This window comes from Etheostoma spectabile, chromosome 5, assembly GCF_008692095.1.
Source record: "Etheostoma spectabile isolate EspeVRDwgs_2016 chromosome 5, UIUC_Espe_1.0, whole genome shotgun sequence".
Lineage (NCBI taxonomy): Eukaryota > Metazoa > Chordata > Actinopteri > Perciformes > Percidae > Etheostoma > Etheostoma spectabile.
The window spans coordinates 9,077,813-9,090,154 of NC_045737.1; the positions used below are offsets into that span (position 1 = coordinate 9,077,813).

The following is a 12,342-nucleotide window of genomic DNA, read 5'->3' on the forward strand; positions in this document are numbered from 1 at the left end:
ATATTGTCGTAGTCATCGGTTACATGAGGTAGAGACCCCCGCTGAGACTTCTCTTGGCTGGCTGTTTAATAAGCGCGGTGAAGGGAAATAAATAGCACATTTGGATCTGTTGTCAATTGTGTGCAAATGTCTAAAGTGTTTGCATATTTTCAATTGTAGTGATTTAACAACGCTATTGTCATCCTGGTTTGTCTTTCTGGGTTAGACAAATAATCGTTTGTACAATGAAAACTATGAAAACAGTGCCAAGTCTGCAGCAGTGAGACTGGGTCCTAATTTTCCGCTGTAACAGAAATAGAGCCTTCCTGAGTTTAGCTACAAGAAAAATTGTTCCAACTTCCCAAAGTCTTATCAGTCCCAGTCACTTTTCAAAGAGCTCTCCTTCAAATTCCGGCTGATGCCTGATGGTCTGCATGTGTTTGCCACACACCCCTCCTCTCCCTCTCATCTCTCTGTTTTCTCAGAAATGGGGAAAGGTGTCCAAGAGAAAAAGAGAAGGTACAAGTGCCTGGAAAATAGTTCAGTAATTATTGTGAAATGACATTTCTTATCTTTGTCAGCAAGGTGTACGGCTCCCATCAACAGCAGCTGTAAGTCATCAAAAGCATTCTGGACTCTAAATGCAAGATAGATTTTGCAGAAGTTGTAAGGACTGGTGGCAGACATGAATTGGTGCCTGATTTTGAGCAAGTATTGCAACTAATGGAGTACAGAGGCCCCCTGGTGGTTTGAAAGCTAATGAGCTGAAAACAAACAAGCAGACCATTTTTGCAAATAGAAAAATAAACATGTTCATTCAACTCAGACATGAAAATCAGTTTACAAGACAAAGGAAGGAAAACAGGCCATCTCCACTTGTTGCGAGTCACACGTTAAATATAGAAGAGATCACATCTGTTTACAAAGGTTATTTACACAAATTCACAACATGAATTGCAGTTCAAAAGTTCCACAGTATGTCTCTTGGAGCTATAAACGTGTGGACAAACTCTATTGTTTGTCTCAGTAATGATACAGTGTGTTTGACTTCAATATGGTTGGATCTCACTAGAACACACAAGCTCATGAATGAGGCCTCGTTAAAAGACTAGGACCCAGTATATCTTCTGATATGAGTATATTTTATGTCCTGCCATATCTGCACCTTTCTCAGTAATGCAATGGTGGCCATCAGTTATAATACAGTAAGATCATTCAAATGAAAATATGTCCAACATGAACTGTAAACTCCTCAGTGTGTAAGGCAGATAGCAGAGCTAGCTGTCCTTGGTAAACTCCGGCATCTCCAGCACCATGCTGACTTCCAGGCTGCCCGGCATCTCCAGGGCCAGGGTAGGGTGGCACGGCTGGGTGAAGCGCTGGCAGAAAGTGCCTAACAACTGACCATTTTGGGCATTGTAGAAAGATAAACGACCAAGCTGGTAATCCAGGAGAGTACCCACTCGCTCAGGCATCTCAACCACAAACACACTGGACTGAACTTCATTGTGGAGCATCTGATACCTGCAGCTGGACAGACAAAGAGAGAAAAGAAAGCAGGGTTTAGACCAGAACAGTGACGGGAAGTAGAGTATATGGAGGGGCGTGTTGCTTTATGCATACCCTGATGGTGTAGGAATACACTGCAAACACCATGACAGGCTGTTTTCTCCCGGTGGGCTGCTTCTGTTGGTGTGCTGTATGCCACTCCTAGCCTGTAAGCTGTGCTCCCTGACACAAGGGTCTCCCAGTAGTATTGCCCTTGTGCTGGCAACAACTCACCCAGGATGGATGGACACCTAGAAAACACACAACCTCTGGTTTACAAAAATGTTTAAAAGGTTGAGTGGTAGGAGCTGAGTCAAACCTACCTATTGTCTGTAGATGGTGTGTTTTCATGTGCGTCCTGAGAGTAGTGCAGGGTGGTTTGGTCCACCGACAGCTCCAGGGCAGGGTGAACTGATTCCTTCAGCAGGTGGAACCTTGTCCCTGAAAACAGTAACAGGTAAGAGAATATGAAAAACATAAAAACATGAAGATATTTTACAAGGAATTCTGTACTGGTTTTGTATTTTTAATACACGTGGGTGTTTGTGTGTGTTTTGTTACCTTTGGTGGAAATGAGGGCAGCCTCGCTCTGTTCACTGGCTCCAGACTCATTCACAGCTTTGATGTAAAACAGATAATTCTCATTAGGCTGCAGGAGAACCCTCTGTTCACAGCTTTTGATGCCTGAGAGGGACCTACAAGTGTCACACACACATACATGCACACATACAGATTAAAGCAATCAACCTTAGTACATGTATAAAATATTTTAATGTAGATTTTTGTCCAGCTCGTTTGGGCAGTGGTAATTATGTCTTTACATCATTTGTCAGAGGCATGTACTGTTTGTATTAGTTTGTTTTAAATCAAATTGACTGTCATTCCTAATACGGTTAAATTACATTCCCACCCATCTATACGTATACCTATCTGTTCAAACCAAAAACCCACCTCAGCCCCTCCCCCTCCAGTTCATACTGGCGACAGTACTCAAGGGTGTAACTCTGTTCGGGAGTCTGATTTGTTGAGCTCCACCGCAGCGTGGCTGAATCCCACATGACCGTACAACGCTCGGTATCAATCACTGGCACTGATGGGGCTGCGACAAAAACAACACAATGTCAGTGATAGTTTGAAATTAACTTTTGTTAATTTTTTAAAGGTCTTTCTCAACCCCCAACAAATATAGCTACTGTAATATAACAGAAATGATCAATCTAAACTCCCTTCACAATGCCAGGAAAGAATAAAATGATGCTCTACAGTTTTATCAGACAGTCGTTTGTTGTATTGTTGTAGCTCCAGTGAGCAGACTGACCAGTTCTGAAGGAGAGTCTCTCGCTGGGCAGAGAGCAGCCTGTATAGTTGACAGCCATCACCCACACCTTGTATGTCCTGTCAGGTTCCAGCTCCTCCAGGACACAATAACTCTCCTTCACTGTCACGCGGTACTCCTCTGACACAGCTGTGGACAACAGCAGCCACAGCACATGCACCATGTTGGTATGGAGGTATTTAGCAACTCAGTCAAATTTCATATCAGGCTACATTAAATTACATGTCATTTAACGGACACTTTTATTCAAAGCGTTTTACAATAAGCTATATAAGTCAAAGGTTTGCACGCTTCCGGAGCAAACAGGGGTTAACTGTCTTGCTCAGGGACCCACTGGTTGATTTTCCATATCAACAACATCTATACCCCTACTATAAATCCAACAAGATGATATGCCATACAATGTGTATATGTAAAAAAAAAGTTGAACAAATTGCATTTTAATTTAAAACATCTTTTAAATGTCATTTATTTAAACAGTATATCAATTTGAATTCTGAAGTAGAAAAAAAAAAGCACTTTGAACTTTTTTCCTTTTTCCTAGTAACACCATCCTGAAAGTATTTACCTCCTTGTGGATCCTCCATGCAGTAGACCTGGAAGCAGTCTATGATATCTCCAGGGTTGACCCTCCAGTAAACAGTGACACTAGTGCTGGTGGCTGAGCCTGGCTCCTGAGGCTGCAGCGTAGGTTTCTGAGGCACTGAGGTACAGACCAGGAAACATACAAGATTCATATTTGCCACATACATGCACATGGCACAAGACGGCTTGTAAATGTCAGGCGTATCTGAAAAAGATATGATTACACCAGACGTACCTGGGATTCCCTTGCGCTGTGCGAGGTGAGAGCTGGAAGTGTTGCCCTTGGCATAGTCCTCGAACACCAGCAGTCCCTTGGGACCCAGCTCCAGTGACATGGCTGAGTCCAGAGCTGCCTTGAGACTGAACACACAACCACAGCATTTATTCTTTATCCATGAGCACAGGTCAGTTTAGAAAATGTATTTTCTATATGCTGGACAAAGCATAGGTTATACCTCTGCAGGTCAAGCAGCCAACTGTTTGGTTATCACTATCTAGAGCAATTCTAGTAAATCTGGTTAGAAAACCACACTAGCTCATACTCCATTCACTGAAAGCGCATTACCTTGCATGAATGTCTTCAGGTGACTAGTGGGAGAACAGAACGAAGAGGGATTTATCAGATTTGTCATATCTAATCATTGGGCGAATGTGAGACCATTGATCAATAAAACTCAGGACGTACCCGTGCGTCAGTGTCAGCCTCTCTGGACGTGGTTTCAAGAGTGGCTTTGGTGGAGTCGATGCTCTCCTGGAAGGAGACAATCTGGTCATATAGCTGCTCCAGCTTGGCCTTCTTCTCCTCTTCCATGCTGATAGACATGCCGTTGTACTGCTCCATCACCAGAGCCATCATCTCCTCATTCTGCACCCGCATCGCTGCCTCGCTCTCCACACACTGGTCCTGGTCGAGAGGAGACGGACACAAAACAGATATTACAATTGCAAATATTCACACATGAAATAGTGTGTATCATGTCAATTAATGAGTCAGTGTTATGTAAATACTGAGCTAATATTAGGCAAATAATAATAAAAAAGGTATTGTCCGTCCCAGTTAGTATTAAATGTGAAATCTGTTTGTTTTACCTCTATAGAGTTGTAAGCCAGTTCAAGCTCAGACACCAGGTCCTCGATGTTCTCTGACCTCCCCTGAAGCTCTGAGATCCAGTCACTCAGCTTCTCCTGATAACAATACACACTTGTAGGTAAATATATCATGTTTATATCCCAAAGCCTCTGACAACAAGATAATGCTGTGATAAAAAAAAAAAACTTGGATAAAATGTTGCATACTGCACCTTTAAGGGGAATCATCAGGGAGGATATTCTAGAAGGAAGAACGGTGGCAATCCCCCCCCCCCCCCAACAAAAAACAAACCTGACAGCTCACATTTAGGGCTGACCACCACTCTGCTAAGATCAGAGGTCAGGTGTGTGTGTGTGTGGTGTGTTGTGTGTGTGTGTGTGTGTGTGTGTGTGTGTGTGTGTGGTGTGTGTGTGTGTGTGTTGTTTTGGTAACCTTGGAATGATTTTCCCCTCTTTGGAGTCTGATTTCCCCTCTGTGGAGTATCTGAATAGGCTGCTTTAATCTTTGTCTTAATTGCAGTTGTCAACATTTAACATGAATGTAATATCACGCACATGCACAAGACCCGGTTCAAATGTAATCTGGAAAAAATATGATCATCTTCAGTTTGTTCCTGGTGTATGAAATATCTAAGGCATGAATTTCCATTTAAAACTACAAAGAAGCTTTTTGGAAAACTGCAAATAAAAGAAAACAACATTTATGTGTCTTGCTTGCTAGACTGTGCCATGCCATTAATTTAAAAACACAAAACAAACAAAAACAGATTTAAAAAAGCAGATGGCTGACCCTGTACTGACCCGAATGGCTAGTAAGTGAGAACATTGTGTGTGTGTGTGTGTGTGTGTGTGTGTGTGTGTGTGTGTGTGTGTGTGTGTGTGTGTGAGCAGATCACATATCAGTCTCCACTTGATGATGTCACACTGGACATTTCCACAGATCAAAGCTGACCATTACATCACAACAATGTAATGTGCTTGGCCGCAGCCTGCCGGCATCCAAAGAGCACGCAGTCTGAATGGAAAAGTCATAGCCGACTAACATAGGAGCCCTTTGATGACCCGAGCTAATGCCAGTAACGTGTGTGGGATCATAACCGAGTGTTGTAAAAATGCTGGTAAAATGCATGATTATGAGCTGCTATTTGAATACAGCATGCCATGAGACACGTGAACTACTGCTGTGTTGTTTCAGCTGCAGCCTGCTAAGATGACCAAAACATCTGGGAGACGCTGTGAAGCCTCTGGGGTCACAAAGAAAAAATAAAGAATAAAACATGTTATCTGATTTAAAAAGGAACATTTAAAGATTTTGGTAAGAGTTGTTATTGGCTCCCAAAATGTTAAACTAGTCTTTTAAATCTATGTTTTAACATTTTGCTACAACCTTTTTTATATGTCCATTGAGTAATATTCAATTATTTTATTTTATTAATTATAATACAAATACTTTGCATGTTAACTTAACATTTTACTTTAATGTGATAAATGTATTAATGTTTACAGTAGTCATTTACAACTTTTAATAAAGGGAAATTCATTGAAAGTTGTCCGGTACAGAATACATTTTTATACTTATTTATAATCATTTTGGAGTATGTAGTTTTGCAATACATTGCATTATACTGATGTTAAGCCTACCCACATTAAATGGGTTGGACAAATAAATAGAAAAACGTGTCAGTATAACACAATACAGCTTAATAGCACCACAAAGTCCAAAATGGCCATACAGTTGAATCCTTATAACCTTCTTAAAGGATTCAGTCAGTGTTACATTAGTTTTAGCTAGGTCACTAGGTGGATCTAATAAACTGGCAACTGGATGTATCAGAATCAGAATCAGAATCAGAATCAGAATCAGCTTTGTTCGCCTGGTATGAAGACACATACGAGGAATTTAACTTAGGTTGGAGCAAGCCTTCAAATACAGATAAAAAAATGTACAGTATGTTATCATACACAGTGACATTAATAATGTTTGGGTTTGAGGTCCTATTCTAAACACCATTTAGATATGGTGCAAATGAAAATCCATTGTATTTAGGTTTTACAGCTGGGGTCTCTAAGACGACAAACAGAAATGGTAAGAATCAATGTATTAAGGTGATGAAACAATGTTTTGTGAACTGTAAAAGAGTGGCTCGGATCTCCAGGCCCAGCAGCATTGAGGTTAAAAAGCTGTGACAACCATCAATATAAACTCAAGTAAATGTAAATGCATATATATATATATATAATATATATGTAACATGTTCCCATTCACAGAGAACATTACCTTGATTTCCTCGTAGGCTTGGTCCACAGCAGCAACTTTGTGGCTGTGATGCTCTCTAGACTCATAGTCCCCCTCGGACAGCAGGCAGCCACAGGTGAGACAGAACCAGTCCATCCCCTGGAGCTCAGCAGCCAGTCGGGCCTGACTCTGCTCCTCTGCATCGATGATTTCATAGTCAGCCTCAATAAGCTCTTCTTCTGGGGGCAGATCCAAGACTTTCTCCTCTGTCTCTACCTCCATCCTCTCTTCTTTGTCCTGACCTGACTCCGGTTTTGGTTCCTCTGCATCTCTTTGTGTTTCAGGTTCTGGCATATCTTTTGCATCCTGTTTAGATATTATCTCGTATTCAAGCTCCTCAGCAATCACATCTGGAGCCTCTGCAACTGCTTGATCTTGCTCTATCTTTGCTTCTATATCCTCTCTGTGCAGATCAATCTCTGGGCTGGAATCCTCTGTAACAATGCTTGTTTCTGGGGCATCTTCCACCTTGTGAATATCTGCTTTTTGTTCTACATCTGCAGTTCCTGACTTCATATCCTCTCTTTGTAGCCCGGACAAATCCGTCTGGGGAGTAGAGCTCCTCAGAGAGGAAAGGTGGCCCTCATCTTCTTCAAAGTCCCAGTCCATTCTCTGCTCCTCTGTGTTGGCCTCCTCCATAGGAGACCTCCTATCTAACCCGTTTCTGGGTGGTGCGTCTTCATTTAAAACAATGTCAGGTTTTACTTCCAGTTGAGGATCTGTCATTGTTTCTACATTTGGGGCCTGAAGAGTGTCTGGGCATGTTGTGGTGGTTTCAGGTGTTATGAGATGTTCAAATGTGCTGTCAGATTCAGAGAGAGCTACTGCATCACTTGTAGTCTTCTCTGACTGACTGATCGCTATGTCCATCTCTACAGCTTGTCCTTTGGGGACAAGAAGGATGAACTCATCACCCACATTTACCATCCCCTGAGCATCAGTGTCCTCAGTGGGGGTTTTATCTTTGGCTTCAGTTATCGCTCATTGTCTGTTACTGACTCCTCTTTTTGATGCTGCTTGGATTCAAGAAGTTTAAGCTGTTTCTTATCTGAATCTGTCTTCCCTTCTTCTGCCAACACCGGTTGAGTTACTTGATTTGAAATCCCAGCTTTAACCTCTGACCCCTGATCAGCTTCAGTAATAAATTCAGACGACTGGCTCTCAACTGTTCTTTCCTCTGCCAGAGCTTTATGTTCCTCCTCTCCTTCAAATGTGTGTACATCTGTTGTCTCAACACTTGTAACTTCCCGAAGATCAATCTGAACTTGAGTTTGGATCTCTTTTTCATCTGCAGCTTTTTCAGTGACTTCCACTAATGCCTGTACTGCAAAATCACAGTCAGTGATGACCTCAATGGGTGCAACATCTTCAGGAACAACGACTGCTGCTTCTTTTTCCTCACACAGTAATGTTTCAGCGGAAGACTCTATTTCCGTAGTGGTGAGCATTTCCTGCCTATCAGTCTCATGTTCTTTCACTTCAGCCGGGGCCTCTGCTATGGCCTCGGTAACTACTTTCTCATTAGCAGCCACAATCTCAGTGTCAGCAGCTGTCTCCTTAGAGAAAGTCTTCTCAGTGATGATGGGAGGTGCCTCGCTGCTTACAGGCGTTGTCACAGCTGTCTCCTCGGCAGCATGCACAACCACCTGAGCGCTTTTTTCTTCCACTTTTTGTGTCTGACGTGGCTGCTCACTTTCAATCATGCTAGTTGTTTCCGCTGGTTTAGTTGAGATAACAATTTCCTGTCTTTCAGTCTCAAGATCTTTAGCATCAGCAGGGGCCTCTGCTATAGCCTCGGTAACTACTTTTTCATCAGCAGCAACCATTTCAGTGTCAGCAGCTGCCTCCTTAAAGAAAGTCTTCTCAGTGATGATGGAAGGCGCTGCAGCATTTACAACTACCTGAGCGTTTTTATCTACCACTTTTTGTGTCTGACATGGCTGCTGAGTTTCAATTATGTTAGTTGTTTCTGGTGGCACTTCTCTACGATGATCCTCACTCTGCTCTGTTTTCTCTACTTTACTGTCCACCTGCTGAGTTTCAGCAAGTGGTCCATCAGTGCTGCTCTCAGGAGGCTCAGTCTGGTCTCTCTTTACCTCACGTGTCACCTCCAGATCCTCTATCTGATCCTCTTCCAGTTTAGACTCCTGAACTGATTCTTCCAAGGCTTCTCTGACAGTCTGCTCTTCAGTCCCCATGGAAAGTTGTATTTCCTCCATCTCCTTTTTGGTCTCTGTAACTATTACTCTTTTCTCTTCAAATGTTGCTGATTGTAAATCATTGCTGTCATCTCCAACACTGACTTCCTGAGTTGTTGTTTCCTCTATCTTGTCTTCTTCTCTGTCCAGTCTTGTTAGACATCCTGTTGTGTCAAACTCAGACTGCGACCACATCATCCTCCCCTCCCTCTTTTCCTGTACTGATTCTGGCTGATGCTCCATTGCTGGAGTTTCATCCTTCAAAATAAACTTCTCCAGGTACCCATCAGCCTCATCTGAATCTGACAAACGTCTCCTATAAGTCTTCTCGGATGCCACGCTCTCTGCCTCGGAGTGTTCCCCGTCGCTCTTTGTCCTCTCGCCTACAGCGTCTTCGTAAAGGTCTGAGTACATAAAGGACATGGCGGTGGGCTCTTCCAGCAGGATGAGGTCAATGATCTTAGGGGGTCCAGCGGAGATATAAATGGGCGTGAGGATGGTCTCTTCACTCCCAAACAACGCTGAGCCATTTTCCTTCCCAGATCTCTGGCTCTCTCGTCTCCTTCTCATTGCACTCTCCGCCTCATTGTCTTCTCTCCTCTGCAGTGCCTCAACAGGAGCTCCTTCTCCGTAGAAGACCTCATCCAGGTGTTCCCCAACTATCTCCACATCCGTAACAAAGACAAAGGAGTCCTCTGATGCAGAGGGGCGGTCTGTGGCTGTCTCCTTAGCCGGCTTTTGCTCCTCCACTTGGGGCTTTGCTGCAGGCTGTTCTGCCTCCTCCTGCAGCTCTGGAGCTTCTTCTCCAGGAACCACCACATCAACCAGGGTAAACTTCTCAAAGTAGTCTATGTCGCTGGTGCTCTCTTTTTGAGAGGGTGTGTGTCTGAGCTCTGTGTCGGCAGAATCTTGCTTTGAGGGCTGAGAAAAGATCACAATCAGCAATCAGTCTATCAATTTGGACTATTATGTGTTCAAAGCAGCACATTTACTAGACACATTCACTATGTGAATGGCAGAAAAAGGCAAATGAACCCAAAAGTAGTGTTGAAAAGTGTCAGAAAAGGAATACCACATTATCACAACCACTCAAATCAATCAGATGAATCAATAAATACCTCTTGATGCATTATTTCCCCCTCTTCTGGCAGGGTATGGTTCTGTTGCAGTGTCCAGTCATGGTGGTTTCGGGACCTGATCTTTGAAGTCTGGTCCAAATAAGACAAATTGTCCTGCAACTCTGTGCTCTCTTCCTCGTCCACAGTGGGAAGTTTGGAAGGGACTCTGATGTTGAGAATCTCATAACCTTCTGAAATCAAACTAAAAAGCTGCTGATCCTTATTTTTGATTTCCTCCAAGTCTGGTTCTGGTTCAGTTTTCTCATGTTTAACATTTGGGAGGGAAACCTCTGCCATCTCCGGTCTCTCCACTCCAAGCGCTGAAGCCGATCTTGAACTACCAGGTCGGCATAACCTGTCCCCCAGCCTGCTGCTCCTTCCTCCAGACCTTGTCCTCCTGCGGACGATTTTCTCCTCATCAAAGACGATGGTGATCTTTCCTGCGGCTCCAGAGCCTCCATGCTGTAGGCTTCAGAGATGGAGCTGGTCTCAGAGGCCCAGGGAGTAGAGCAGCGGCTAGAGGCCGTTTCCCAAACAATACCACTGTCCTCACTTTGAACAGTTACCATAGAGAACGACGGATCCACCATCAGACACTGGAATTTGGGCTTCACAGACTGGTCCTGGACAACTTCTCGCAGACTGGAAGAGAGAGAAATGGCCAGAGGTAGAGGAGAGATGGAACATGACTAAACAGATCTTTTTGGCACAGCTCTTGGAAATGCAAACAGAGAACAAACCAATGAATCAAATCTGAGCAAGAGATGCCAGCATGGAAACCAAAACCACCACCACCACCGCCAATTTACATTTTGCACCTAAGGCAAATTAGCAAATCCAAGATGAAAACACAACAACTCCCGCTGGTGTACTCTCAAGATGATTGCTTGAGAGGTGTAGATCTCCAGCATTAGACCAGGTGTCTGCTGCCAGGCTGCCAATGCGAGCGACAAGCCAAAGAAATAATCATCAAATGCGCTTTGAGCTGTCCCTCCTCCTATCAGTACAGCTCAGCCCCTGCGGGGTTACAGCAAGGTGACGTCCCAAAGCGTCATTTATGTAATATTAGAGAAGATATGCCTGGCCTTCCCAGATACATGCAACATATCAGTGTCTACAACTATTTATGACATGGCAAGGAAAACTAGAGCACCCAGTATGAAACATGATAAATGAGATGTAAAATATGGGATGGTGAATAATGTCAAATATTGGAATAGAAGTGCCTGCAGTTCCACACTGACAATTCCTTGTATGAACAGAAGAACAGATGGTCATTTATTCTAGGAATTGAAATGTATGAGTGCTGCTTTATGTCACTTGGAGACACTGGTCCAGTCAGGCTCTGCAGACAGACTTGAGGCTTCTCTTTTTCTCTTTAAAGCAAAATGTATTTAAATTAATAAGACTATAATCTAGTTTCTCACAGAGTCCATTCAATGTATTTCACAGTAAGATCTCACAGCAGAAAAGACACTTTACGGAAACAACATAAGCCACAATTAGGGTTATTCAGCTTGTAAGATCCAGTGTGTAAAGCACCTGTTTTGCAGTTCCTCCACCTCGTCTTCATCGTCCTGGCTGATTGCCTCTGAAGCCTCACTCTGAAGCTCCTGCAACTCAGTCATCTCAGAGTCCAGACTCTCACACTCCTCCATCTTGGTAAAAACTTCCAGCTTTCCCTTTTGCAGTCCCCAATGTTGTTTTTCTGTGTATTTTAGAGTCCTCTTGACGTTTTCAGCCACTGTGATTTCGGAAGAGTTGGTCTGCCTGTTTGTGTCATTCTAAGTTGGGAGCAGTCCCTCTGACTCAGCCAGAGACAGAAATAAACACAGTGGGGAATTAAGGTGGAGGGGAGTGGAGCTAGAGAAGAGAGCAGAGAAAAGGTAGGTCTTACTGGGTCTTAAGAGTTTGTTGTTAGTGCACTCAACCCAAGAAGTAGTTAGGTTTTGAACTTCTGAAAAGATTGTTATAGATATGGGGAAATTACCTTTATCAAAGTCGGTGCCTGCTGGATGAGCCAGTATGGCTTTAAGATCAAAATTCCCCTTGCTAAGTTAAATATAGGCTATGTGCTGAAACAGTACCCCGAGGTCCCCCTGCTGCTGGTGGCAACACTAAACAGCACACACACATGCCTACACGTTTTGTAAGGTATCTACCATCAAGCAGTACTGGCACTATGTAGAAGTC

General features: G+C 43.4%; 1 protein-coding gene across 1 annotated transcript; it reads right to left on the reverse strand.

The window, feature by feature from the left end:
- Positions 1-765: 765 nt before the first annotated feature.
- Positions 766-12,119, reverse strand: cmya5 (cardiomyopathy associated 5). Its single transcript, XM_032515742.1, is given in 17 exon segments — positions 766-1,509; positions 1,603-1,654; positions 1,657-1,778; positions 1,851-1,968; positions 2,089-2,222; positions 2,479-2,626; positions 2,846-2,992; positions 3,432-3,566; positions 3,684-3,808; positions 4,014-4,036; positions 4,134-4,352; positions 4,538-4,633; positions 6,816-7,807; positions 7,810-9,952; positions 10,150-10,607; positions 10,610-10,791; positions 11,692-12,119. Coding segments are annotated over 17 exon segments (5,463 nt in total). The 5' UTR covers positions 11,808-12,119; the 3' UTR covers positions 766-1,256.
- Positions 12,120-12,342: the final 223 nt, after the last annotated feature.